At 47.4% G+C, this 26,437-nt stretch overlaps 13 protein-coding genes and 1 non-coding gene across 14 annotated transcripts; 7 read left to right on the top strand and 7 right to left on the bottom strand.

The window, feature by feature from the left end:
- Positions 1-99: 99 nt before the first annotated feature.
- POJ06DRAFT_242797 (uncharacterized protein) lies at positions 100-3,244 on the bottom strand. Its single transcript, XM_056186271.1, has 9 exons — positions 3,032-3,244; positions 2,807-2,953; positions 2,617-2,748; positions 2,423-2,564; positions 2,176-2,364; positions 2,003-2,121; positions 1,784-1,950; positions 1,105-1,736; positions 100-1,048 (listed from the first exon to the last, which is right to left on the bottom strand). Exons 1-9 carry the CDS (start codon positions 3,125-3,127, stop codon positions 327-329), a joined length of 2,346 nt encoding a protein of 781 aa, XP_056047245.1. The 5' UTR covers positions 3,128-3,244; the 3' UTR covers positions 100-326.
- Positions 3,245-3,718: 474 nt separating this feature from the next.
- On the top strand, positions 3,719-3,803 carry POJ06DRAFT_t9. Its single transcript has one exon. It is a non-coding gene; the product is annotated as a tRNA-Gln (tRNA).
- A 1,229-nt stretch (positions 3,804-5,032) lies between these two features.
- On the top strand, positions 5,033-7,059 carry POJ06DRAFT_279485 (major facilitator superfamily domain-containing protein; the record flags this gene model as incomplete). The annotated part of the gene is made up of 7 exons (XM_056189818.1): positions 5,033-5,261; positions 5,305-5,410; positions 5,462-5,887; positions 5,938-6,073; positions 6,132-6,496; positions 6,558-6,689; positions 6,801-7,059. 7 exons carry the CDS (start codon positions 5,033-5,035, stop codon positions 7,057-7,059), a joined length of 1,653 nt encoding a protein of 550 aa, XP_056047244.1.
- Positions 7,060-8,285: 1,226 nt separating this feature from the next.
- Positions 8,286-9,548, top strand: POJ06DRAFT_234779 (uncharacterized protein; the record flags this gene model as incomplete). Its single annotated transcript, XM_056185802.1, has 3 exons — positions 8,286-8,466; positions 8,611-8,798; positions 8,931-9,548. 3 exons carry the CDS (start codon positions 8,286-8,288, stop codon positions 9,546-9,548), a joined length of 987 nt encoding a protein of 328 aa, XP_056047243.1.
- A 1,530-nt stretch (positions 9,549-11,078) lies between these two features.
- On the top strand, positions 11,079-11,860 carry POJ06DRAFT_7093 (histone chaperone). The gene is made up of 3 exons (XM_056191441.1): positions 11,079-11,252; positions 11,309-11,348; positions 11,403-11,860. Exons 1-3 carry the CDS (start codon positions 11,144-11,146, stop codon positions 11,725-11,727), a joined length of 474 nt encoding a protein of 157 aa, XP_056047242.1. The 5' UTR covers positions 11,079-11,143; the 3' UTR covers positions 11,728-11,860.
- Positions 11,861-14,206, bottom strand: POJ06DRAFT_7114 (armadillo-type protein). Its single transcript, XM_056191446.1, has 6 exons — positions 13,995-14,206; positions 13,829-13,933; positions 13,617-13,770; positions 12,738-13,552; positions 12,426-12,684; positions 11,861-12,357 (listed from the first exon to the last, which is right to left on the bottom strand). The coding sequence occupies exons 1-6, from the start codon at positions 14,134-14,136 to the stop codon at positions 11,994-11,996; spliced, it is 1,839 nt and encodes a 612-aa protein (XP_056047241.1). The 5' UTR covers positions 14,137-14,206; the 3' UTR covers positions 11,861-11,993.
- A 97-nt stretch (positions 14,207-14,303) lies between these two features.
- Positions 14,304-16,114, bottom strand: POJ06DRAFT_242787 (uncharacterized protein). The gene is made up of 2 exons (XM_056186270.1): positions 15,691-16,114; positions 14,304-15,630 (listed from the first exon to the last, which is right to left on the bottom strand). The coding sequence occupies exons 1-2, from the start codon at positions 15,957-15,959 to the stop codon at positions 14,346-14,348; spliced, it is 1,554 nt and encodes a 517-aa protein (XP_056047240.1). The 5' UTR covers positions 15,960-16,114; the 3' UTR covers positions 14,304-14,345.
- A 43-nt stretch (positions 16,115-16,157) lies between these two features.
- Positions 16,158-17,298, bottom strand: POJ06DRAFT_242786 (uncharacterized protein). Its single transcript, XM_056186269.1, has one exon. It carries the CDS (start codon positions 17,155-17,157, stop codon positions 16,273-16,275), a length of 885 nt encoding a protein of 294 aa, XP_056047239.1. The 5' UTR covers positions 17,158-17,298; the 3' UTR covers positions 16,158-16,272.
- Positions 17,299-17,476: 178 nt separating this feature from the next.
- POJ06DRAFT_279480 (uncharacterized protein) lies at positions 17,477-18,651 on the bottom strand (the record flags this gene model as incomplete). Its single annotated transcript, XM_056189817.1, has 2 exons — positions 17,477-18,481; positions 18,529-18,651. The coding sequence occupies 2 exons, from the start codon at positions 18,649-18,651 to the stop codon at positions 17,477-17,479; spliced, it is 1,128 nt and encodes a 375-aa protein (XP_056047238.1).
- A 505-nt stretch (positions 18,652-19,156) lies between these two features.
- Positions 19,157-20,608, bottom strand: POJ06DRAFT_204608 (uncharacterized protein). The gene is made up of 2 exons (XM_056185343.1): positions 20,473-20,608; positions 19,157-20,415 (listed from the first exon to the last, which is right to left on the bottom strand). The coding sequence occupies exons 1-2, from the start codon at positions 20,481-20,483 to the stop codon at positions 19,299-19,301; spliced, it is 1,128 nt and encodes a 375-aa protein (XP_056047237.1). The 5' UTR covers positions 20,484-20,608; the 3' UTR covers positions 19,157-19,298.
- A 178-nt stretch (positions 20,609-20,786) lies between these two features.
- POJ06DRAFT_7070 (DNA polymerase subunit Cdc27) lies at positions 20,787-22,504 on the top strand. Its single transcript, XM_056191439.1, has 2 exons — positions 20,787-20,942; positions 21,000-22,504. Exons 1-2 carry the CDS (start codon positions 20,883-20,885, stop codon positions 22,419-22,421), a joined length of 1,482 nt encoding a protein of 493 aa, XP_056047236.1. The 5' UTR covers positions 20,787-20,882; the 3' UTR covers positions 22,422-22,504.
- Positions 22,504-23,581, bottom strand: POJ06DRAFT_7059 (uncharacterized protein). The gene is made up of 2 exons (XM_056191435.1): positions 23,329-23,581; positions 22,504-23,230 (listed from the first exon to the last, which is right to left on the bottom strand). Exons 1-2 carry the CDS (start codon positions 23,348-23,350, stop codon positions 22,587-22,589), a joined length of 666 nt encoding a protein of 221 aa, XP_056047235.1. The 5' UTR covers positions 23,351-23,581; the 3' UTR covers positions 22,504-22,586.
- A 108-nt stretch (positions 23,582-23,689) lies between these two features.
- POJ06DRAFT_264614 (uncharacterized protein) lies at positions 23,690-24,292 on the top strand (the record flags this gene model as incomplete). The annotated part of the gene is made up of 1 exon (XM_056189018.1): positions 23,690-24,292. One exon carries the CDS (start codon positions 23,690-23,692, stop codon positions 24,290-24,292), a length of 603 nt encoding a protein of 200 aa, XP_056047234.1.
- A 335-nt stretch (positions 24,293-24,627) lies between these two features.
- POJ06DRAFT_191172 (uncharacterized protein) lies at positions 24,628-26,241 on the top strand (the record flags this gene model as incomplete). The annotated part of the gene is made up of 2 exons (XM_056184833.1): positions 24,628-24,769; positions 24,824-26,241. The coding sequence occupies 2 exons, from the start codon at positions 24,628-24,630 to the stop codon at positions 26,239-26,241; spliced, it is 1,560 nt and encodes a 519-aa protein (XP_056047233.1).
- Positions 26,242-26,437: the final 196 nt, after the last annotated feature.

Genomic DNA, 26,437 nt, shown 5'->3' with positions numbered 1-26,437 from the left:
AGGAGATATCTTCCTGTTGACCGGACAATTGTGACCCAGTCATTGGGTCAGATTGTAATATACCGAAATTCTAATTGAAATTCTGAACTGCACGTTTTAGGACATTATCTCACCGGTCGCGGCTAAGGATGGATACCCAAAATACCACAATTTCTACATTTTCGTCCTATATACATGCGCGCAATACAATATGCCTACTCCTCTACAACATGAGTGACCAAGTCGACACACCACCTCTTTTCATCTCGTACGCATAATACAAGTACTCTCAGACAATAATGCCGGAACTGGAAATGTCGAGATCCAGATCCACAGATCGCATGCATTTAGCGTCGATATCGTTCAAACAAGTACACGTAGGCAAACTTCTTCATTTCATCAGCTTCTCCGCCTCTCACAACTTTCTCATCGTTGAAAAGGACCCACTCGCTGTCATTGACCGTACTGCTATTCTGCTGTTTGAGAATTTGTTTAATAAACGCAACATAGTGGCCTGCATGGATACTACCACCCTTGTGACATATAAGACTATGCAATTTGAAGATAGCTGGCATCGACGCATCACCAGCTGTCACTTCTTTATTCCCTTGTGCGGCGTCAGGAACTTCAGACCCGCTGTCGTCCGGATGGCTAAACAACCATTCCACTGCCCGTTCCATATCGCCTCCAGTCTCTTTCAGCGCATTCTTCGCTTGAGGCACTGTGAAGCCCATGTCCGCGAGCACAGCAATACTACTTTCAGATATCTCAAGATTGGAGCTGCCTTTGAGAGGGGTAAATGGCTCGTCAATATCAGGATCATCCATGTGCTGAAAAAGCCAATTCATAGCTGCATCCGGATCCGTATTTCCAGTGTTATAAAGAGCTTTCTCACATCGAGGCGCTGGGAAGCCCATTGCTTCCAGCATCGACATGATCTCTCCGTTGGGAACAAAACTGGTGTCGGCAGTTGGGGGAGTCTCCGGAAGTAACTCTTCCCCTGGCTGAAGTCCAGTCGAAAAGTAATCGTCTAGCGAAAATGGCTCGTCGGGAACTACAACCGGGACATCTATCGATCATAAGTACAGCTTCACCAAAAGAAATTGCAACTCTGTCTAAAGATACCTAATTTCGTTGGCACCCAATTGACAAGCTCAAAACGCCTTGCATTCACAACTAGAACCTCCGGGAGAGTCTTAAAAGCGGTCCGCGTCACCGCTCCATCCTTAGACCCACATGCCTGACATGTATACTCCAACGTCTCGGATCGGGTAAAGAGATCCATGCATTCTCTCAAAGTTACACTCTCAAACGTGTCTTTTTGTTCTGCAGATTCCGTTGGTAACCTCCTAGCAGGCACTGGCATTGATATATTATCTTGAACGTTTGTCTTGTAGCTCACTTTTCTACATCCCAAACACTGCAATCGTTGCTCCGCAACGAAACTAAAAACTTTCGTCGGGTCTACGCCATGCGTCTGATGCGATGCTCGACTAATCATCTGGATCATGTAGAGGAGGAATTCAAAAGCATCTTGTTGACGCATTGTGGAGAACTCGACATGATTTTTGCCAACAAGCGCCTTGAACATAGACGGAGCAATACCTTTCTGGTATGGAGACTCTTGCTGCTCGTCTTTCGTTGGCGGGTTGGAGTATCTGCCGGAGAGTAAACCGTCCGCAAGCTTTCTCAACTGTGTCTCTAGATCATTAGCAGGATCAAGGGTTAAAGGTAGATCGCCATTTGGAAAGTAGTATCTATAATCTGAGTCAGCTTAGCATCACCACAGTCGAAAATCTAGTACCTCTCTTGAAATGCAGGTAAAGAATATAAGCACTGTACAACTGATGCTAGGTAACAGGAATTACCCAGATTTTTTAATCCAGTGAATCCAGGTCCGAATAACGGTGTGAGTTCCTCGCCGCTCTCACTGGTCATGCTGAACTCCCATTTCAAGTTATGCTCAAGTTGCTGATTCTAGGTAAGCGCCAACCTCATTCAACGTAAATACAAAGAACTTTACCAATTCGACCAAACTCTTCTCTACTTTCTGGCGTTCAGATATTTTTATGCCCCAATGCCAAAGATGTTCCGTTAGATTAGGATCCTGCCGCTCCTCATTGCACAAATAGCAATACACATCTATATTTTGGATAAATCAGATTCTTGCACCTTACTCCATAACAGCACACATACCAGCAGTTCCATCTGGCGTAATGCTGCCAAGCTTCACTGAAACAGGGTGCAACGTTTGGTCGAAATGAACAAGGCCGTGACCATTTCCGCCAACACCACCAAATTGCTGGCGTCCACAACCTAAATTGCCACACTTCAAACATAACCACAAATTTTCCTTCAAGTCACACTGTGAGCAATGGGCAAGTTCTTTTATAAAAACACTTATTAGCGAGTGGAATTGATCGGTGCTGTCTTATCATCGTACCTTGATCGGCCAACACTTTAGCTTCATCCTGGTCGAGGCAAAGAGTATGCTCGCATGGTAGGATCTCCTCCTCCCAGGCCTTTACCTCAGACAGCTTGGTCGAAGAGAGTGCAGTCAAGACACCATTTACAACATCGGCAACCTAGTGAAACAGTCAGGCTTGATCCAGAGATGTAGAACGAATGCTCTAGTACATTAGGTGCTGCTTTATCTAGCTCCAAACCGTTACACGCAAGGCATTTGACGAGAGTCGTAACGTCGTAACGGTCCTCCTCAGTTTCACCAGGGATCGACAACTTCACGATCTTTGCCGGAGACTCCTCGCGCTATACTCATAGAGCGTTAAAAATTTCCAGACGCAATTCTGATCCATTGGATATCTACCTCCTTCCTGGGCTTTGGCTTCCGCTTGATGTTCAGAACAATAGGGTGTTGGCTAAGCTGATAGTGTTGAAGCGAGTGATTGCGGTCAGGCGAGTTGCACCCTCCGTTGAAGCATGACAAGCACACGTCAATTCCCCACGGTTGATCCTACAAACACCATTAACAACAAACGAATTCTCATTCGACAGTACGTCACCTTGCAGGAAGACAGAGAACTGCACATACAGGTGTATCAAAACATTGAGTACAATCATCCTTGTGGACTTGCTGCGACGCTGTCGGGGGGCGTAGATCAATGCCAGAAACGTGCGGACAACTCATATCCGTCGAATAAAGCTAAAACACAATATCTGAACGATTAGGAAGAACAATGCAAGCATTTACTTGCAGATGCTAGGTCTAAGTGGATATGTTTGGCATTTGGTTCGTTTCATAGAGGTCATTGCAAACGATCCGTCCAGCCTTTCTAACCCAGGGACGTTTTCGTCATAACGCGCACGACGAGCTGACGATAACACCTCCATTCCATGACAGACATAATACGGAGCCCACAACTTCTCCCCCCCTCCCCCTATCGTAATTTTTCCAAAAATCTTTAACAATTTTGTTTTCTTTGGGTTGGAAGTCTTTTCTATTGCTATTATTTACAACAAAGCCCGACCAAAGCCAGCCTCCGACCCAAGTAAACCGAATGTCTGTACAAAACAACCGCGGGCCCCAAATCACAAAGCCATTTCCTAAGTACATTGACTTAAACGAAAAAAGGGAAAATCAGAAGAAAGAGAGAGCAGGAAACAAAACGGAAAACGAGATCAAAGATAGTCCTATAAAACCCTGTAACCCTAAGGGTAAGGGTCTATTTTGAAAATGCCATATTTCAGAGAAATAGTTTTTGAATTGTCGCTAACTCTAGGTTGTATAGTGTAGTGGCTATCACACCAGATTTTGATTGATTTCGAAAGTTCTGGTAACCCCGGTTCGATCCCGGGTACGACCTGTAATTTTTGTTTCTTCCTTGGCTGACATTTTAGTGTCATTAATAGGCAAGTATGATGATTATTTATGATTGAGTGAAGTTTTTAGCTTTCTGGCAAAACCGCCTCACTGTGAAGCAGATGAAGTTCTAGCTTTTCAAGCGCGTTCGGTGACGCGCCTACCGCGATGATACTAGCCACCTTCTGAATCTCCGTCAAATTTAATACTTTTCGTATAGTTAATTTTACGGGTATTTTGTTCTTTTCGGTGCGTTGTGTAATTTTTTGAATTATCCTAATTTTGAACCTATACTCACTCATGTTCTCCGGCTCGGCCATTTAATCCCCTGGTCTCGCGCATTTTTTGCAAATTTCCATTCCGTCAGCTTTCCTAATACTTCTTATTATTTCGCAACGCAAGATAATTTTTTTTTCATAAATTTGATTACGAGGAACAGATTTGTCCTGCTTGCCTCTCGTCGACGACTCGTGTTCTGCGACAGCGGGTGGCGATGGCGATTCTGGCTTGTTTTGGAGTCAAAACTTTAAGGAAAGCCATCAAGTAATAAGCCACATGACTATCGGCGCCATCGCACGCGCCAGTATTTTGAAGCCAGAATTATATCACTCGAACCGTCTGGATTTTCTGATTCAGCTAAGTTAACTCCGTTAATTTGTTTAATTTCACTGATCGAAAGTTTTCGTGATGATTTGAGGGTAAGCTGGACCTGAACGTTTGATACCAAGACAGCGAGCGTCACAGTGTCCCTGTCTGCGTTTTCGGAACAGGGCTGCGGCAGCCTTTGTGCGGAATTGATGATGACATCACCACTACTCAGGGGCCTGGAAGGCTAGCGGCGTCCGGAAGCGGCGTCCACATTCGGATAAACGGCAGCCGCTCAATACTGCATGGCTATACCCTTTATGTACAGCCCTGAGCGCTGTGACCGCCTTCTGTTGGATCGTGGCAGCTGCCGGTGGCTCTGCTTGTGACCAGGTGCCGGCTTACCGACATCCAATGCCTTTCAGGCGCTGGTTAACACGGCACTCAGGGCCTACTCGTTATGATCCTCGCAATGATATACAATTCAGCCTGCATGCCGAATGTGCCGTCGGATCAGGATGCCGTCAGGGCGAGGGCGCCAAAAGGGATTGCTATATGATACCCACGGTATCGCTGTTCTTCTCCACGCCATACTACCCTTCTCCTACAGAGAACTGCTAAATCCAATAGAGAACAAGGCTTGCCAAAATGGATACGCTCGACCGAGATTTGCTTGAGGCTGAGAGAAGTGCCGAAAATGAGATATCGCCATCCCGTTTCTCACGCGAGGGAGCAGCTGGTGAAGATACCTTCCGATCAATCTCTTTTGTCACACGTGCGCCAACAAGGGCGTCAGTTCTATCGAATCGCCTCGAGCCCGTCGAACTGAACAGAATTCGCACGTACCAACTCCAGCATCAATCAACTGTTGGTTCAGGTCGCGGCGCTGAGCCTCGCGAGTACTGGCTACCCACTTGGAGCCGGCAAACCCTACCCTCCATCTCTGCCAGATGCTGAAGAGTACGTTGTTGAGTTCACGGGTCCCGATGATCCAATACACCCTCACAACTGGTCGTTCAACAAGAAGTATGGCAAGCTGTCCGAGCATGCGTGCGGCGGTTGCTAATCAGTATCCAGGCTCTATTTGTCAGTCACCCTCTCCTACATCACCTTTGTCGCTTCCTTTGCCAGCGCAATCTTCTCTTCCGCAATTGGACCCATAGACGAGTACTTTCACATCAGTACCGAAGTTGCAACCCTCGGCATATCCTTGTACGTCCTCGGCTTCGCGAGCGGCCCGACACTTTGGGCTCCTCTGTCTGAACTCAATGGACGACGGCTGCCATTATTATTGGGAATGTTCGGTTACAGCATCTTTACCATCGCCGCCGCAACCTCTAAAGACACCCAGACTCTGATGCTCTGCCGCTTCTTCGCCGGATTCTTCGCAGCCAGTCCACTGGCCATTGTCCCGGCTTGTTTTGCCGACATGTTTGGCCACGAAAGTCGCGGAATTGCCATCACAATGTTCGCCATGGCCGTGTTTGTTGGACCGTTTGCTAGGTAAGTATCGCTGCTGCCGCGCTATCTAATCGATTTTAATGAGATGCTAGCCCTTTCACAGGCGGCTTCATTACGCAGAGCTATCTGGGATGGCGATGGACCATGTACATCTCCGCCATCATGGGCTTCTTGGGCTTCGCGCTCGTCCTCGTCTTGTATCCGGAGACATATGCGCCCGCCGTCCTTGTCTCAAAAGCCGCTACCCTTCGTCGACAACTCGCAACTGGGCATCCATGCCAAACAGGACGAAGTCGAGGTAGATTTCCATGAACTACTCACGAACAACTTCAGCCGACCAATCCGAATGCTTATTTCCGAGCCCATCATCCTCCTCGTCACATTGTACATGTCCTTCATCTATGGACTGATGTATGCCTTGCTCGGTGCATATCCGATCGTATTCCAGGAAGTTCACGGGATGAGTCTTGGTGTTGGTGGTCTTCCTTTCATTGGATTGATGATCGGCGAGGCGATAGGTGGCATCTATATCCTGACCTTGCAACCAGGATACGCCAAGAAATTGACAGCGAATCATCATCATCCGATTCCCGAATGGCGTCTACCTCCCGTCATGGTTAGAGGAGTCTTCTTCTCAGCAGGAATGTTCTGGTAAGCTCACCGTTCATCCAGCAAGGTCTTGTCATCTTGTCACTGTTGCTAACAATCCCAGGTTCGGTTGGACAGGCTTTAGATCATCCATTCACTGGATGGCCCCCACCGCCTCCGGGGTCTTCATCGGCTTCGGCATTCTCTGCATTTTCCTCCAATGCTTCAACTATCTCATCGACTCCTATCTTAGCTTGTAAGTTCCAACCCTATCATTTTCAATACACACAATCAACCACCACCACCACCACCACAAATTCCCCTCTACTCTACTAAAGACTGAATACTAACTCTTCCCGAACGTTAGTGCGGCCTCCGTCTTTGCCGCAGACACGATCCTCCGATCCGCAATCGGCGCAGGCTTCCCCCTGTTCACGCGCCAAATGTTCCACAACCTCGGCATCGAATGGGCAGGCACCCTTCTTGGCTGCCTCGCCGTCATAATGGTCCCCATTCCCCTCGTCTTCAGCTTCTGGGGCCCCTCTCTCAGAAAGAAGAGTAAATTCGGTGAACGCGATTACCATGCAGAAGACAATGACAAGATCGCCGAAATGGGGGAGCCTTAAACGGGGGAAACAATCATCAAATTACCTTTTCACGGCTCTCTTTTTTTTCGTTTTTGTTTTGTCCCGGAATCCAAGTCAAAGTTGGAGGACTTACCAATTAGTCAATAACTCATTATATCTTTAGTTTATTCTTCTTATTTTTACTTATTAATAAATAAAAATAAGATATTTTAAAAGATATTTTCCACTCGAGCATGAAAGTTTCGCTTCCTGTCACTTATTGGTAATTGTAAACGTTTTAATGGACAAGAGCTGAATCCGCTGCAGAATCTTCAGAGATATTCTAGTGCCATTATTTCCTTTGAGGCTAGCGTAACACGTAGCGCTCACAAGTGACTTCTCACGGGAAATTATCTTTGGAAAATGATTTGATATCCATAAAATGAAGTGTAAACCACTTCTATACTACCTGTCTTCGAGCTCTGGACAATCCTTCTGATCTTCTTCCTAGGCGCCGTATCAACATAACACATATGCTTTGCCCTAACGACAAGTCAGAGATCCGTCACACCTCACATTTGATTCTATGCCGACAAGGCCCACATAAGCGAGCTGGTAGAGCGGTTCAAGGAGCAGGCCCAAAAGAAAAGGTGCTCTCCTGCTCAGTTGTGTCTCGCTTTCCTCATGGCTCAGGGTGATGACGTTATTCCTATTCCTGGAACGAGGAGCGTAAAATGCTTGGAAGATAATGCCGGCGCGCTGAACGTCGTACTGTCTGATGCCGAGGTGACCGAGATTCGACACGCGCTCGAGGCTGCCGAGATAGCTGGTTCCCGTTATCCGGAGATGTATGTTCCAACTCCATGTCTGTACTGTATAATCTGTGAAACCACTATCCAGCCACTCGAGAGATGTTGAACCGACATCTATCTCGCTGATGTCTGAATCCTCGCAAAGCTAACCCTCCCGGATATTCTGACACCAGTGGCTCGTACATACCTGTTCATTTCTCGACAACACGGTCTTGGATTATATCAGCCATGGAGGACGCACTTTCGCACGATGCGTTTGAGATACGACGGCCTAATTCGGTGGGTCTGTCAGTGTGGCCAGCGCTGCTCAGAGTCGATGAGCTCCTCCACGAGAAATGGTCGCTGTACAAAGACGCACGCCGGCGGGTTTGGTTCTGGGTCATCCAAAACGAATGTCAGGTACAAGCGGTGCATGACAGAACAACGGAAGATGCAGAATAGATTGGCACAGCGAACATATCGTAGGTGCAAGTGATGACTATTGGTTTAATGATTGATATCGACACACTTATAGGTGAAAAAAAGAAGATATACTTGGCGCAGCTTCAACAGCAAGCCTCTGTCAACAGAAGCACCAGTAATGCAGGCTACAATAAGTCATTCACCGCGTCAGATCTTTCACAATCTGCGGATCTTAGTCGACAAGTTGACAGCAGTCATATTAGCCTTGAAAGACTGGACTTGATGCCTGGCCTTCCTGTAACGAATCCTTTTTGATTCATATCCGACAGTCATAGATCATTTGAACAGCTGCCCCTCGATGCTTTCCAGGACTTCATCGACTATTTATGATATTCAGCTTTTTCAACTAATGGCAATGAAAGTTCAGAGAAATTATTTCTTAACCCGGAAGATGTGCCAGAATTGGAGCAACAACTACCTGACATATCCGAAATAGCTTATGATACTACTTCTACGTCGTCGAGCGTATGTGGCAACCTGAATCTCCCAACTGTGGACCGCAACATCGTCCAGACATCAGCACTGGTAGGTTCACATGAACGTTCGGGAACCTTATACCACCACACTAACCACACGGAATAGGAGACATCGCTAACAACGCTGTCGTCTAATCTATTGGCTGTCTCTGGTATCAGCGAGGACTGACTACCTTGTCAGTCGAACTTTTCTCTCAGCAACCCGGCGTCAATTACACCATTTTCTCGTGGGAATGCTGACGCTCCGCATGACGATGGTCAGAGCGCCTCAGACAGGCACGAACTGGTATTGGAAGCATTCCGTCAAATAATCCAGTTGGATGTCGCAGAAGATTCGAAGCGTTTAATCGGAATTGCGCTGGAAAAGCAGCTCAATCTAAAGGATGTCTTCCTCGCCGGCCAACTCACCTCGAGGAGTCGCAAAAGACTCAACTTGGGAGATCTCTTCGTTTCAGGTCTCCGATTCATCTACCAGGAAAAATTGCCAATTCATCCGTCTTCCTCTCCTTCTCCTCCATGCCCAGGTCCCTATTATCAAAACAGCATTCAGCGAGTCTCTACCCTCGACGCATATCTCTGGAATGCAAAGGCGATCGGCGTTCCCGTGGCAAGATTCTACGGCGAAAACTGTTCGTCACCGTTTTACAGACCTCAAATCAGCTCCATGGACGAACTAAAAGCTCTTCAACTAAGATATGCCCGAAAGATACCACCACACTTACGACCCACTACCGCGCAGATCATCTACCCGATCATCCATTCCTCGATATCCTGCCTTTCCCAAGCATGCGCTCGCTAGTCATTTCCCTCGCGTCCGCTTGCCCGCCCCGGGTAGACGTCGCCGATCTCAAAGTCGATATCATGAAAGATGGCCTTGTTTGTTTGCATGCGGATCGGACGGGAAATAATGACAATCCCGCGGATATGCGGGGTTGGGAAGCGACTCCGTGGTTTTTGAGAAAGTGGTGCTCTGTGCTTGGTGGGAAGGAGGGGAGGCGTGGGAACAGTCGAAGTGGTGGCGAGTGTTTAGAGGGGAGAACGTAGATATTTGATATGCCGGAGCGCTTTCGAGCGTAATTCACGAGGCAGTTATAGTAGTGGGACTTCCTGTCGAAAGGTAGGATGACGGTCTAGCTAACAATGGCGAAGAATACTCTCGGCACAAGCCAGACAGACACTGCATCAAAGAGAGTTCTGAATTGACCCGCAGTTTCGAATTTATTTCTGTGGAAAGATGTGTACAGTTGTGCGCGGAAATTCCACGTCCTCCTTAGTCCACGAATCAAGACTAAATGCACTGAACTCCACAACTACCTAATAATATCTTGTGTGCTTCAGGTCCGGGTCAGGATTAGTTTCCGTCGCTAAATTAATCGAGACCGCTTCATGCGCCATTTATCCAATGTTACACACGCATGCGAGCCGCGATTCCGTCAGTTTGTACCTCTTCAAACATACCGTTATCTTTCAAAATTAGTATTGTAGATTTGAACAGCTCAGCTTTCGAATGTGTCCCATTTGGTAGGTTAATAAATTGTCGTATGTGAGCTAAACGTCTGCACAAGCTCTGTATGGATTCGGGGTGACGACGCAGTCAGTGAGTGCGGCGAGTTCCTGCTCTTGGCTGCATGGGGTTAGGGCCCGCACGGACGGAACAGGTCGCGCTCGACGCGCGCCGCGATCGCGAACTCGCATCACTCATTCATTCACGCGTCTTGCGTCGGCTTGTTCTTGTCAATTTATCGCTTCCGTGACAAAAAACGCATCCTTCCAAGCAAACCCACATGCGGTTGCTGCCTGCGCGATTTATTCGACGTTGCACAAACAAAAAACAAATTAATTAACTATGTTATGCTGTGTATGCGCGTTGCACACTATAAGCCACTTCCAACTGTAATACAACCCAACCGCAGCCTACGTCCGCACCAACTCAGATTTATACACACGAACCCTTCGTCTATTTACAGGCAGCGTCGCAGGATTAGGTCCAAGACGGCGAGAACCTAACCAAGCCTGTTGGTCCCGTTCCTGCGACGCTTTGTCAACAAAGTAAGGAGTGCCTCTGGCAAGAGGGAAGTTATCGATGCAATGATACTAACGAAATCAGGTTCCTAGTACACGAACTCTTCGTCTACTGCCACTAACCAAATCAGATTCAAGTGAGGTTGTCTTTCTACATGCGAGCACGCTACTTGGTACACGTCCGAGTTTACTTATAGCCCTCGGGAGAGTAGTGTTTGCGTTGAGTCTTGTCTCCCTCCCAGTTATGCTGGCATCCATCGGATCACGCGTTGTCAAAACGTTGGGTCTGGTGCCGTCTAATACACAGACGAAACACCTATTATCCCAAATTTCCATTCAAGACGCACACAATATTCACAAATAGTATCCGACATGTCTATCGTATCGCTTCTGGGAATTAATGTCTTAAATAATCCGGCGCCATTTACAGCACCATACGAATTTGAGATAACATTCGAGTGCTTAGAACCTCTGAAGGAAGGTAGGTGGGGTAGCGTGCTAATCGGATTCGAGAATGACAGTTAAAGATTGTACTAGATCTCGAATGGAAGCTTACCTATGTCGGATCGTCTTCATCGTGCGTTAAACCTCTTTGCCATCTGTGAACGTGATTAATGTCTAATGAGATCAGATTTGAACATGACCAACTCCTTGATTCTATTCTTGTCGGTCCAGTTCCCGTGGGCATTAACAAATTCCTTTTCACAGCCGATCCCCCGTCGCCGGAATTGATCCCTGCAGCAGAGCTTGTTAGCGTGACGGTCATGTTGCTCACATGCTCGTACAATGGGCAGGAGTTTGTACGTGTTGGATACTATGTGAATAACGAGTATGATACGGAGGACCTACGGGAGAATCCGCCGAGCAAAGTCCAGATCGACCACGTTGTACGAAACGTTCTGGCTGAGAAACCGCGAGTCACAAGGTTTAACATTGAATGGTACGTGCGGGTTTGATTATTGTAAACTTGGATGATGCTTCTAATGAGGTTGAATAGGGATAAGGATACCAAAACAGAACCACAGGAGATGTCTCAGGAACCTGAAGATGACGACATCATATAGAGAAGCTATCGATGTGCGACGACGGTTGCTGTCATAGCCCACCAACCTTCCGGCCATTTACAGAATCATGTAAACTAGATTGTATAATATTTTACACCAATGCATGCCAAATTACAACATGGACTTTTCCTTTTGTCTGGCAAAGTTAGCATCTTCACTTACACGCGCAGGAGCTTCCCTTTCCACTGTGCAGACGATCTAGCGTATAGATCCATATTCCAGTTTTTCCAAACCTTCTTGCCGTATAAACTCCTCATGACTGATTCTCTGTCGGCCAATAACTCTTTTGCAATTCGCTCTCTGTAGTGATTCAATCCAGCCGAGGTAATATTGCAGGCATCAACCACTCTTGAGGCTCCGACACTGCATGCCATGTCTCCGAAGTGTCCCATAAAATCGTTTAGCAGTTTGCGCCTTGTTGGAAGAGGTAGATCGCCCTTAGATAAAATTGCTTCAACAACATGCGAGAAGATGGTATTCTCGGTGAACTGCAGTTTCGTATCAGCGGGGAATGCAATAAAACTAGAAATTGGTCAGCATCATCATCATCATCATCATCATCATCAGCTATAGAACTTTGTCAAACTCGCCTTTCCACAATTGCCTCCGAAATTTGAGGAATACTCTTTAACAGGTTCTCGACTAGTATGGAACGCTGCTTTAGGCTATCGTTTGCACCACTTCGCTGTCTAGCACTTATGTTCTCGAAACTGCTAATATCTAAGAGCGCCAATAACATGTTCTCCCTGTCACTGCATAAGCCAGTGATTTTGTTGGCAGCTTCAGTTTGAAGCGATCCATGCTGTGAAATAGCAACAATGATATTGTTGAGTAACACAACGTTTTGCACTGTGCTTCCGTTAAATAGAGACTCGACTACTTTCATACACAAATGCACTCACGAGATAAATCGGTCACTTCGTCTAATAATCTGGCAGCAAACTCCTCGTAAGATTTCTTGTCCATTCGTTGCATAAGTGCTTTTACAGCAAAGCTAAACCCCTTGGCTTTACTAATAATGCGCAATCGATCCGCAAAAAATGAATCATGCAGATACTCCACAAATGATAACGGACAAGAATAGAGCAGTTTCTCCAAGAAATGTGACCCAACAGGATTTGACAACAAGCTCTCGAGGAAAGAGATCGTCATAAAATCTGGCTCTCCCTTTGTCGGGGGTAATATTATTGACAGTATATCGGCGCGCATTAAGTCATCCTCCAACTCAATCAAGAGCTGTAACACGGGACTCGATACTGGATCCAAAGCCATTTTCCGCCCTTTTTCTAATGTAATCCCATTGACAATAGTTTGTAGAACGTTTTCAATAAATTGCTTAAAGACGGCTGGCGGCTCGAATCGACCAGAGCCAAACGTCTCCGGAACGACGGCTGTCTTCTTTGCACTCAATGACTTGTTTCCACTGAGTACTGACGAACCACTTGTCTTAACAGACTCTTTCCCAGCACATAAAAGTAAGAATGATCTGAAGACATGTGAACCGTAAGGATGAAACGCGATTGCTGGGATATCGTTTTGAATTTCGGCAAAGAAGTCGCTAACAGCACTTATTATTGGCGCATTTTCAGTATCGATTGTGGGCACTTGTAACAAATCTGGAGCCTGCTGAATCTCGGAGCTGATAAATGCGAGCGAGCAATTTAGTAGAGTCTCTAAGCAATGTGATGAAAACCTTTGGGTTGAAAGCTCCAAAACCCTGAACGTCGACGTTAACTTGCTATACCATACCGGCCTCATTACACATATAGTAAAGTAAATACCTAGTCGAGTATGTTTTATAAACGTCAAGCAACTTCTCTTTCGGACTTGCGAGTAGTAGTCGCTCGAGGATTTTGGACCCAGTAGGGTCCGTCGACACCTTTAATTCGATTTCATTAACTTCTGCCCACAGAGCTTCGTAGAACTGTTCTCTTTCTGCCAAAGGAATTAGCTTGCTTAGACATGCTGATCAGATCTCTATCAGGACGTATACCTTCCTCAGCCATGAATGCGTTTGAATCAATAATTCTTTCCGCTTCCTTGAAATACTCGATCTGCGTACTATCCAGTAATCCATAGAACGCCTGCTGGCCTGCTCCTATAACCCAACACCAGTTAGAAATCATATACATATAATTCCACCTATCTGGACGTTATACCATGGTCGACTCCATTTTGATAGGCTTCCTCCTCGACTGCAAGTTCTGGCGAGGGCTCCGGCTCAGGCTCCGGCTCCGGCTGAGATTTCTCGTAGGGTTTCTGATTTAGCCTTCGACCTCTCTTCTTCTGTTCTCTTGGCATTTTAGGTGTCTTTGGTTAGCTACTACCAGCGATACTCAGTCCACCCAAAAGTTTTCTGGGCGAATGATCATATTAGTGGTTGGGAGAAAACTATCTACCCCTGAAGAAAAAATCCGGCTCCACCTAACCCTATTACGATGGGGCAACTCCCACACGGGGCCATTCTGGCGCTACGTTCTGAACTTAATTTAATTCTATATTGAAATAAATTATATCTCGTAAAGCTCCTCAATTACCTTTGCGCCCAACTTTTTGCCCCACCTTGAACATTCGCCTACCAGCTTCCTGCTACCACAAGATATAACACACATACTGGAGTTGTCACTATCGAGGCCGGCATCAACACTATCTCTAAATGCTTTCAACTCCTCCTCAATGTTCATACGCTCATAAATCACCTTTATATTCCTGTGCTTTATAAAGTCATCACTACGACTAACGTGATCGAGGTCGTCAGTGTTTAGGTTCGAAGAGAGCTCGATTGATTCGTCTTCGACAGCGCGTAGGGTCTTTCCATCCGATGGCTCACCGATCTCGGGTAGGAATGTATCTTCAATCTCGGCTGCAGCTTCCGGACTGATAAACACGTCAACATCCCCTAGCCCGAGAATCTTGAGCAAAATAATATCTTCGTTGCTTCGCGCAGCCCATAACAATTTGATCTTCGAATGCGTCCGCCTTAATGAGGTAACAATCGGCGCTGCAAACGAAATACCGACACCACCGGTGATGACGACAATTCTGCGTGATGGCTGAGCGGTCTGTTGGCTATCCGCAAAACCATCATATGTCACCGATGGGTACGGACCGTAGATAATGCACTCATCGTCGTCGCTTAATTGAAATCGCTTGCCTGGCTTGACAATCAACCGAACACTCTCTTCGTCTGACGCCAGGCTCGCTATGGTATATGGATGCGAGGCAGCAAGGAACCAGAAGCGCGACATTAAATAGGTGGGCGCAATCCGGACATGTGCTCCAGGTGAAAAGTATTTCGGGAATAAGTTGCGGGGCAAAGTAACGACGTTCATACGCGGACTAATGCGTCGCACACTTAACCTTACAACCTGACCAAAAAAGTGTCGCTGAGTGAGCTGGCCGACAAGGAAAACTGCGAGATAAAATACGATCACCCATATTTGCGGCCGAGCATGGTATGCTAAGATTGGGACGCACGCCCAGGCGAATAGATAGTGTGTCTTGAAGAAAAGCTCATGATTGTGGCGTCTGAAATAGCGCAATGACACTACAAGCGTCAAGAAAAAACCAAGAGCGACAAGCACTCCTAACAAGTTTGCCCACTCGAAAATCTTTGCAAGGTTGCCGACTTGCGCCCAGTAGCCGATATAGAGGATGCCATGTAGTGTCGACAAGCAGATTATGATCCGCGCGAGCCAGATATGTAACGGCAGCAATCGTAGATACGACTCTCGAGGAATAGGAGAAGGTCGAAGGGAGAGGAAGTATAATGCCGGCATTGCGGAGGCCGCGACTCTAAACAGGCACATTTAGCTCTCATGATGATCGAGTCGAGATCAGACAGTCATTGCTAACCTTCCCAGTCGCTTTGTAAGGTATAAATAATCGTCATGGGTCTCCAAAAACGATAATAGTGCGAGAACAAATGCGCACAGGCTAACTGAGAGGAAAAGCGGAAACGGGTGTTGAAGCGGCTTAGGTAGGCGGCCGAGAGAAACCGCGCGAACTGCTATGAGGACAAGCACGATGAAGGACACGACTAGTGTTGCATTCCCATACTTGTGCGTAACTGCACGGCGGAATTTTTTTGCCTCATTTGACGGAGTGAGATCTATTGAGAACATGGTGGGGTGCGAGAGCGCTACTCATTTGGGATATTATTGCTGTTTCGTTTTGATTTGTTGTGAGAAGTAAGACGGCTGTGTAGCTGATCATTGTGGACACACCGGTGCCTGGAATGGCCCGAGAAGTCCGATGCCAACCAGGGGGTGACTCGACGCCAAGCGACGAATACGGATAGCGGCAATGCGCATGCGCAAAAAAAGTTATCACCGCACATTTAAGATTCATACTTCAAATTACCCTACCTATTCTTGACGATATATAGTTATCTACTCATCCGAACAATACATTCGATTAATACATTGCGCACTCTTCTTACTTCTTCTCTTTTGATGCGTAGAAAGCTGCAAACTCCTCCTTATACTCAGGTCTCCATCTGCTCAATGGCTGGCGAGGGTTGATCAAGTCCCCCATTGTCCACTCCATTCTGATCTTATCCATTTCCGTAGTGGTTTCGTTATCCGGGCACAATATGTAGAAATCACCTTTTTCTATGCCCTTGTCCAAATAATCCGCAACTTGATCAGGTGTCCAAGCGCCGGCAGGCTTCTTAGCGGCAATATCCTCGTTGTAGAAGCCAGGAATGCCATTACTAACAATACCAGTGAAAGTCCATCCCGGTATTAACAAATGCACCGTGACTCTCTCGTCCTTTAATTCGTATGACAACTGCTCGGCCAAGTATCTGATTGCAGCCTTCGACGCGTTGTAGCATGGATTTCCAGGAGGATTAGTGATTCCCTGCTTAGATCCGGTGACGACGATTCTGGTGACCTTGTTGCCAGACTTGGCCTGCTCGCGCAATGTGGGCAAGAAGGCATGAATTCCGTTGACAACACCAAACAAATTGACGTCAAAAAGCTTTCGCATGCCGTCGGGGTTGCCCCACCAGCCGCCCTGTTCCGCGGGCATTTTGTAATTGCCGTTAATGCCAGCGTTGAGGACGACCATGTCAAGACTGGAAAACTTCGCCATGGCAGCATCCTTCAGCTTGACAAGCTCCGAGGCTTGAGTAACATCGGTCTCGTGGGAAAGAATCTCAGTGGAGGGGAAGAGGGACTGAAGATACGAAGCAGTGGACTTAAGCAAATCAGAGGCGGAGTCGGCCAAGACCAAGTTGTAGCCCTTCGAAGCGTAAACTTTCGCAATAGCAGCGCCGATGCCACTAGCCGATCCAGTGATTGCAATAGTAGGTGCCATTGTGAAGTAACTAAGTAGTCAATTGGGTCAACTGAGATTTATGGATAAGCGTTCGTGAATCAACGAGGGAGAACAAATGGATGAGGGATTTTGTCCGATATGGTTGGAGCTTCGCCTATCGTCAGCCGCACGAGCCACCGCAGTAGATTCCCCAGAGGGTTTCAAGCAAATAAGGCGATACAAATATGTGGTTTACTTCGATATGATTACTGTAATAATATGTAACTACACTACGAATACCGTATAGTAGGAGCTAAAGACATCAATTGTCTCACGCTGAGAATGTATTTCAATACCTTATCATCTGCGATGCATGTCTCTACTGAGTAAGCGGCTCGCCCTCATTAGGCCTCTCAGCCTGTGGTGTCAATCTAAACGCATGACGGCTCGAACCTGCACCTGACCAATCCACCAGAGCTGAATGCACACTTCGCCTGTTATCCCAAACAACTACCGTACCAGGCTCCCAGGAAGCACGAACCTGGAGATCCGCGCTCTTAGCCAAAACGTCATACAAAAAGTTCAAAATGGCATCGGACTCTTCTCGTTTCAAGCCCTTGATATAGCGTGAAAACTGCTGGTTCACATAGAGGGCCTTCTCCTTCGTGACAGGATGTTCCCGAATCAATGGATGGAAGTTCTCGACGGGCTCACGACGAACTACACCTCCCGCATTTTTGGCTGCATCCGCTTGCGCAAGACCAGAATGAAGTACTGAAAGCCCGTGAAGTCGCTGTCGGAATGGCTCAGAGAGTCTATTGTACGCCTCCTGTGTGTCCGCGAAGATGGTATCGCCGCCAGACTCAGGCCCGTCGAGGATAGCGAGGAAGGTCGTGCCAGGAGGCTGTTTCTCATATGTTACATCAGAGTGCCAGGCAACCGATGAAACGTGATCTTTGAAGAATATATTTTCCGACGCGGCCTCAGTCTTTGATCTGTATACAAGGTGAACCTCAGGGTGGCCCCGAGGAGCGCCGGAGGTAGGATGGATGTGATTTCGACCGAAGTGGGAGGAGTACTCGAGAAGCCAGTCAATAGGCTTATCCCTCAAATTTTGTTCCCTGAACACAGCGACTCCTCGTTGTGCAACGAAAAGAGCAAGCTCATCCTTACCCTCGGGAGACAGTTCGGACAGTTGAATTCCGCGCACCTCAGTGCCAAATTTTGGAGTCAGGTTCTTGACCGTAAATTCTGCGTTGGACTGAGAGAGAAGATTGGGAAAGGCCGGGTCAGCTCGGAGACCTGGGTCGGTGAATTCGAATTCTGTTAGAGGGTCATAGTGCTCATTCGGATCCCAGACAGGAAGGAAATGAGGATAATCCGACTATGATGATTAGCTCACTCTTGTGAAATTAGTCCATAGGAACCTACGTCAGAGTCCTCGCCCTTTAAAACAATAAGACCTTTGGCATCGAAGCCATAGATCTTGGCCTTGTCGCCATGGAAAGATGAGGCATCGATAGCCTGGATGCTCTGAACTCGGGTGGTAGACATTGCGGATTGTAATTTTCAATTGGGCTAGCCAGCTGGACAATCTAGACGTGAAGAGAGCAAGAAGAAATTATGCAACATTTATAGACAGAAGGCCAAGTGTCAGGGGCAATTGCGTGCGCCGCCGCAGTCACCTAACGAGCGAAATTGCGCAATGTTTACCACAAATAGATAATTTGAAGCCATCGCAGGTGCAGGATGACTGTTCCGCTCATCAAGTGAAGATCCTACAATGTCGAAAGTTCACGTCAGATAGGTAATGTAATGCACAATTAATCTACTTTAGTTCTCAGTAGCAGATAAAGCCTATCAGATATTTCGCTTGTGCCTCCACCCAGAATGACAATGGTTGCGCAGCATATTTCTGACGTGATGGCGGGGCATGGTTGCGACATCTACTTGGTGACTAAACCCTAGAATTCACGTAACGCATGGGGTTAGGGATATGCGTGAATGAGAGGGCGCGCAATGCCATTCGAATACTTTTTCGGTCTGATCGCTAGTTTTATCGACCGGTTAAGACCAATATAGTAAGTCGCAGACTCAATAATGACACCAATAGCGTCTTTAATATGAACAGCTGGCATAAGTTAGCGTCTGCGCTAATTTGAGCAGCGCTTACCAGTGACTATTTCCAATCTATAGTACAATCACGTTTCATAATCCGGCTTCTGACTGGCATACGTGACAGTTGCCTGCCCTGGTGGAAGCTTCGGCTCCAGATCAATCGTTCCTTCATCCACGCCACCAGTCTCTGCATCACCTCCTTGTTCGTTCTTTAACGCTTCTCGAGCTTCATTAATGATCCTCCTCTTATTTGCCAATGCAAGCTTGGCATTCTGCAGGCTATGCGCTTCATCGCCTATTGGTCGGGGGCGACCCCAGGTTACTCGCATTGGACAACCATTTATGACCAAAGTTGTCCCAGTAGCAGCAGCTGCTGCTTCTGCTGCTTCTCGAGTGTTGTAGTTGACAAAGGCGCACCGTGATCTATGCGAGCAAACCAAAGATTTCAATGGTCCAAATTGGGAGAAGTAGTTCCTTAGCATGTATTCTGGCAAATCATCCTCGACACCGGTCAGAAAGAGCGACATAATCTTGGGATCCTTTGGGACAGATAATGGCTTTCCTAGTGTAGGTAACTTTGACACTAGCTTCGCAACACTAGACTTCCCGCTAGACGTACCCACAATGGTACCGCGCGGCATTTTCGAGATCTTACCACCTGGCCCCGAGTCCGCGTACTTCTCGACATTGTTCTTAGCATAGTACGGTTGCGAGGAAGACAACTTCTGCAACAGTAACTTGCCAGCTTCCTCCGCTTGCGCTTGGTTTCTCTCGTACAGCTGCGCTTGTTCTCCCTCATCCTTTAACCTTTCCTCGATGTTCTGAGCCACAAATTGCTTTGAAATAATATTTTGCGGCTCTGTTGTAGTCAAGGCCATACTTCCACTCGCACCCGGTGTAGCGCCAACCATCTTCAGCGCAGCATCTCTGATCGCTATCGGCAATCCAAACGATAAATCTAACATACAACTCTGGCAACAATTCTTCTGTCTAGCGCATGTGAGACATATTGCCGTTTTCTTGTGTCGACCACCAGAGTCCTCCGGCAGCCATCGAAAGACCGTAAAAGGCCTCGTGCAGATCTTGCATTCTTCTCCATGCCGCTCTCGCGTCATACGAGTATACGGATTCGGACCAAGACAGCGTTCGCATACGGAAGGGATATCGGTATCCTCCCAGGTCGACTTGTTGATGTCAGCTCTAAACATCGATACTTGTTAGCACTAATAACGTGTGGCAACTGCAAACTGCACTTACTTTGGTGGCATATTTGATGTATTGTGACAGGTGCGAAGGCAAGGAGAGCAGTAGTATAGTACAAACAAAATAAAGGGGATTGGTGGTTGAATAATTCTAATCCGATGACTTACGGCAAGATTTCTGAAGAAATAGAATAGTGATCAGTGATGAGGATGTGGCTTAGAAATCCACGCCGTGGCGCAGGCAGTGGCGTCATTCTCTGCGTAATATAGAGCACCGCAATGCATGTACGTCGGCGTATATTTCAGACCTCAATTTAGTTTTTCAAGGTTAGGGTCGAGCCAACTCTACAACGAGACGCGTCGCGATGTCTAGTAAGAGCCTGACGGTATGCGAGGACATTGGCCAACTCCAGCATCAACAGTCATTGCTACTCCAGTGATTTTAACTTGACTACTGGTGATAACATGGCAAATAACCAGTATAGCATATTTCTTGCTACGCGAATTGTTCACGATCAGGAGCCGGTAAGTACAATGATTTTACGTGCTTCCCTCGACGAGATCTAACACCTTGACGAACAGATCACGTATCGGCTTCTCTCTCGCGAGCTGAAAGTCCACACAGCGCTAGCTAAGCGATATCTTTACGCGTTTCATACTTCGTCACGGTCACTCTACCCAGATAAAGTCCACGCAACATACCTCATTTCAGGCCAAAAGCGTCCGACCCCAGCGATATCTGGTGACGTCCTGATGAGCGACGTTAGCTCTCCACCCAGTACACTTCCTGATACTGATGTGACACTCGACGACGAAATCGTTCAAAGGATATTTCAACTTGTTCCTGAGGAGGAACTCGAGGACGCGAAGTCAGCGTTTCGCAAGATCGACTACGTTCACGTGTATTCGCTTGAACCAACGCGTCTACATGAGGATTTTATTACGCTCGCGGAATGCGGACGGAGAGTTAGAGATACTGATTTAGACGAAGATCCAGAGGCAATTAGCAAAACATACGGTACTATTTTGGAACCAGCGGCGAAGAGGCAGAGCGGGCAACCCGGCCAATTTGCATCTGCACGTCCGACCCGCCCTGCGACGAATGTCCAAACCAAGAGTAAAGCACCACTTCCGAAGCCTGAAGTGAAGCAGGAGCAGGCCTTGCCAGCTAAGCAGCGACCAGTATCTGAAGCTAGCACCATACCGTCCACTTTCGCACTTGGAGCGAAAAATACATCTAAGAATCATCGCGGACGACCCACGACGACTGAGGATGAAAGAAGCAGAGACAATATTAAGAAGGAGATAAAGAAGTCAGAGTCACGAGATAAGAAGTCAGCGTCGCCATTTACGAAGTCAGTCTCCGCCGGGTCTGCCATAAAAAGGGAGAGGACGCAGAAGAAATCCGGAACCTCGACCCCTCAATCATCATCTCAGGTCTCTCAAGAATTGCAAAGTATGTTCTCATCGTCGGAAGACGAGAATGAAGACAAAGATGACGAGAAGCCCATTAAGTCAGAGAATGAAACGCCAAAAGATGTATTTGGAGCAATTCATGACAGTTTCATATCAGATGATATTGATCTGAGCATCGACAGGACTCCGGCAAAACTGGAGGAAGAAGTCAAATCTGAAGACGTAGAGATGGAACCCGCACCGCTACTTGAGGAGGCTGGTACAGAGCTGGTCGAACAGTCCCCACAGAAGCGTCCTCACGGCCGTGGCCGTCGTAAAATTACAAAGGAAATTCACACAAAAGACGCTAATGGATTTCTGACTACAAAATATGAGGATGTATGGGAATCATATTCAGAGCTGAGTGATGAGGAGACTATCAGCGCGTCCAGGCCTGCTTCGACACACTCATCAGCGCCCTTGAAGAAGGGGTCAACCGGGACGGGAACGCCGAAGGAAAAGGATGTGGCTGTTAAGAAGGATAATGGGGCCAAGAAGAAACAGACGGGTGGAGGGCAAAGTTCGCTGATGAGTTTTTGGAAGAAGTAAATGTATGATACCAGTCGGATGTCAAATGCAACAGATCCATTAACTGTACATGCAGCGTTGAGATGTAGCGCTGACATGACACATAGTATCACTAAAGTAGGAAAGTGTAATCGTTTATCAATGCCAAATGATATGAAAGTTCTAACATACACGCTTGAGCAGCTTCTATGGGGCCAATCTCTCGAGCTTCCACTGGCTCGCCTCATTATCTCTTGTGTAACTAAAACGATCGTGAATTCGGTTGGCCCGACCTTGCCAGAATTCGACTTCGTCAGGAACAATTCTCAAACCGCCCCATCCATCCGGTAGAGGAATATCCTCTACGTCCTTAAACTTCTCACTAGTCTCTCGAACATACTTCTCCAGCTGTTCACGTGACGCAACAATCTGACTCTGAGGACTTGCATGCGCACCAATCTGGCTCTCACGCGGTCGAGTTCTGAAGTACGCAAGACTTTCTTCGGGGGTAATGAACTCTGTCTGGCCCTCAACTCGGACCTGGCGTTCTAGATTTTTCCAAAAAAAGGTGATCGCGGCGCGTGGGTTCGATTTCACATGCATGGCTTTCTTGGAAGTTTGCCAGTTGGAATAGACAATGAATCCGCGTTTGTCAAGTTCCTTGAACAAGACAACACGAGCAGATACCCGACCAGACGGTAATGACGCCGTGGCAAGGGTACACGACTCTGCCAACGGCTCTCCGGATTCGACCGCTTGGCCATACCAAGTGTTGAACTGAGTCAGAGGACTTGGGTCCAGCGACGAACGCGAAAGGGTGTACTTAGTGTACTGCTTGGTAGCGGGTGCAACTGCAATGTTGAGCATTAGCAAGCGGGGGGACACAAGTAGATAGCAAATAGAACATGCTCATCATTGTAAACCGTCCTTTATTGGCAAGTGGACTTACAAATGAGTCGTTCCTTGTTCATTTATGGCAGTTTAATGGTGCTGCTCTAGTCGGGGAGGCGATAATGTCAATTGCACTAACATGAAAATTCTATAAACCGAGGGAAAAATATCTAGTTAATGCACAAGCGCGTCTATGACAGAAGAATATTATATGAAATGGGATAATCAGCGAAGAGTTGGTGGTGGCGGTTGAGTAATTTTTTAAGTTTCGAGGCGACCGCTGAACCAGGAGGCTCGAGATGACCGCTGACTGATGTTCCAACGGGCTCCTGGATAAACCAGCAAAGCGCAGCATCTTTCCGTTTCCGCTGGATCTGCAGCATTTAGAACGTGTGCTTTTCTAATCCTGGTGTCAGCATATGAGATCGCATGAGATCGCAGCTGCTGAAACTGCTGCACTTCCATCTCAGAGGCGGCTCCGGCACCAGCGAGTGAGTTTCCTTCCAGCTGCGCAAGAAGAGGAGAAAGTCGTGAGCGCGGTTTCGAAGCAAGAGAAGGGAAAGTCTATTTCATCGTATTATTCTTCTCTTGTCGGCTTATCTAATACTACAAACGTTGCTGCTGAGGGCGATGCAGGCTTGAGAGAATCAGGGGACAGTAGTCCACCAGTGACATCGATTCCCGGTCAACTCTCGCTTCCGCACGTCGAACCGCCTGTGACGCACCTGCCAGTGGACGAAAACAATGCTGGCCGTCGCTATCTTGTCCGATATGGCTGGCAGCCATTGCAAAGGGAGGGCCTGGGCCAGAAGGGACGCGAAGGGCGCCGATTACCACTAAAGGCCGAGCCAAGACCAGACAACGTTGGAGTTGGCGCTAAGGTAACGAAGAATAAGACCGTGCAAGAGGGGAATAACAAACCAAAGAAATTAACTAAAGGAAAAAGAAAGGCACAAGAGAAAGAGGCCCGGCAGCGAGAGCGTGCAGAGACACAACGGCTCTACAATGAGATCATGAAATAGAGATCTTCACGATTGGATTGGGTTAGGGTATGAGCAAATCAGCGGCTCATAACCTCCCTGACCGCTCTTTCTTAATTCACCCATTCTCAATCTTGGTTCTACACTAGTACTTTAGTCTTTGTGATGCGGACAGATGCGTAATGTATCATCGAGCGCGCTCGCCTGGCCGATCATCTAATAGCAATCGTCCGATTAGTACCGCGTCATCTGTATTTACGTCGGCCACGGGAAGCCACTTCGCGGAGAAGCCTGAAAGACCCGCATCACAATCGCCGTCTCGATCGTCTCGCCATAACAACCGATCTGGTGGCACGCGGTCCCGTGTTACGTTGGTGATGATTGCACTACTTATATTTCTCCTCTTGGGGTCGCTGACCCTTCGATCAAATGCCGTACAGGAGCCGTGGGCGTTGAGAGATGCATCATGTCCTGATTATAAATCATACTCTACTAGGCGTCATGCTCCACTATCTAAAGGTGAGAAATAAAAATATTGTGCTTGATTGGCTCAAATCGTAACAGTGCATGTAGGTCCTCTTAGACTACCGTTTCAGCGACCGGTTTCAGAATGCAGAACGTTTAGATCAGAAGTGGTGGAAAGAGTGATCAATGACCTCAAAGACAAATTTGCTGATCCAGACATTGCTCGATTATTTGAGAACTGCTTTCCAAATACGTTAGACACTACCGTACGATGGCATTTGCCGGGCCGTGCCCCGCAATCGTTCGTTGTGACTGGAGACATCAATGCGGAATGGATCCGGGACTCCACAAATCAACTCTCCCCGTACCTTCGTCTTCTGAAGGATGATGCACAACTCCGACAGTTGGTTCTGGGTGCAATTCACACACAGGCAGAGTTTCTGACGTACTCGCCGTACTGCAATGCATTTCAGCCCCCCAGCCAATCGAGGCTAAAGCCGTCTTCGAACGAGCAGAGTGACGTTGTCAATCCTGCGTACGATCCAGCATTAGTTTTTGAATGCAAATACGAATTGGATTCCCTGGCATCGTTCCTAGACTTGGCAAACAAGTATTTCGAAGAGACCGGTGACGCGTCGTTTGTCAGTAAAGATCCTTATTTCATAGAGGCCATTCGGAACGTCGTCATGGTATTGGACGAGCAGGCATTGACGACGTACGATGACGATGGCAACGATATTCGATCACGATATACATTCCAGCGACAGACCAATGTCGGCACGGAAACTCTGTCCCTTCGTGGTGCGGGCAATCCGACAAACGGAAATACGTCTTTGATACGTTCAGCCTTCCGACCGTCGGACGATGCCACAATATTACAGTTTTTCATCCCAGCGAATGCGTTTATTGCGATGCAGTTGCAGAAAGCTAAGAAGTTGTTTGTCGCAGCAGGACAAAGTGACTTGGCAAATGATTTATATTCTAGAGGAGAAACAATAGAAAAGGCGGTATGGGAGCATGGCGTTTATGAACACAAGGTTTTTGGGAAGGTATTCGCATACGAAGTGGACGGATACGGTGGCATAATCAACATGGATGACGCAAACCTGCCTTCGCTTCTGTCGTTGCCACTTCTGGGGTTCGTTGACCCATCCAACGAGGTTTACCAAAATACTAGACAAATGCTACTCTCGAAGAAAGGTAATCCGTACTTCCTCCAAGGCTCGGACTTTGCCGGCATCGGTGGACCGCATATCGGTGTGCGCTATGCGTGGCCCATGTCATTATTGGTCTTGATTCGAACCTCGGATGATGATGCAGAGATTAAGTCGGCGTTAGAATTAGTCAAGCGTACGACAGGAGGACTCGGTCTGATGCATGAGAGCGTTAATGTACGCCATGCAGGTGATTACACTCGGCCATGGTTTGCGTGGTGTAACTCAGAATTTGGCAAGACAATTCTTGACCTGGCAGCTCGGAAGCCACATTTGGTTTTCGGCGAAGGAGCGGGGGCGTATTCGATTTGATTACATTGTAATGATCAGAGTAACTACGATAAATATATTTATTGGCCCCATCCATTTTAAATATCTCCAGCTGCACTTGAATGCGGGCATCTTATCTCGGCGTTTTGCATCGGCGTTTTGCATGCTCAAAGCGTTGGGTCTGGTACCGTCTAATACTAGCGTACGAACACTTCACTAAGTAATCTTAGGGGGCGGA

Source organism: Lipomyces tetrasporus (assembly GCF_029532465.1).
Source record: "Lipomyces tetrasporus strain NRRL Y-64009 chromosome Unknown POJ06scaffold_1, whole genome shotgun sequence".
NCBI lineage: Eukaryota > Fungi > Ascomycota > Lipomycetes > Lipomycetales > Lipomycetaceae > Lipomyces > Lipomyces tetrasporus.
Note: the sequence above shows the minus strand (reverse complement) of the source record. Positions and strands in the feature narration are given on the sequence as shown.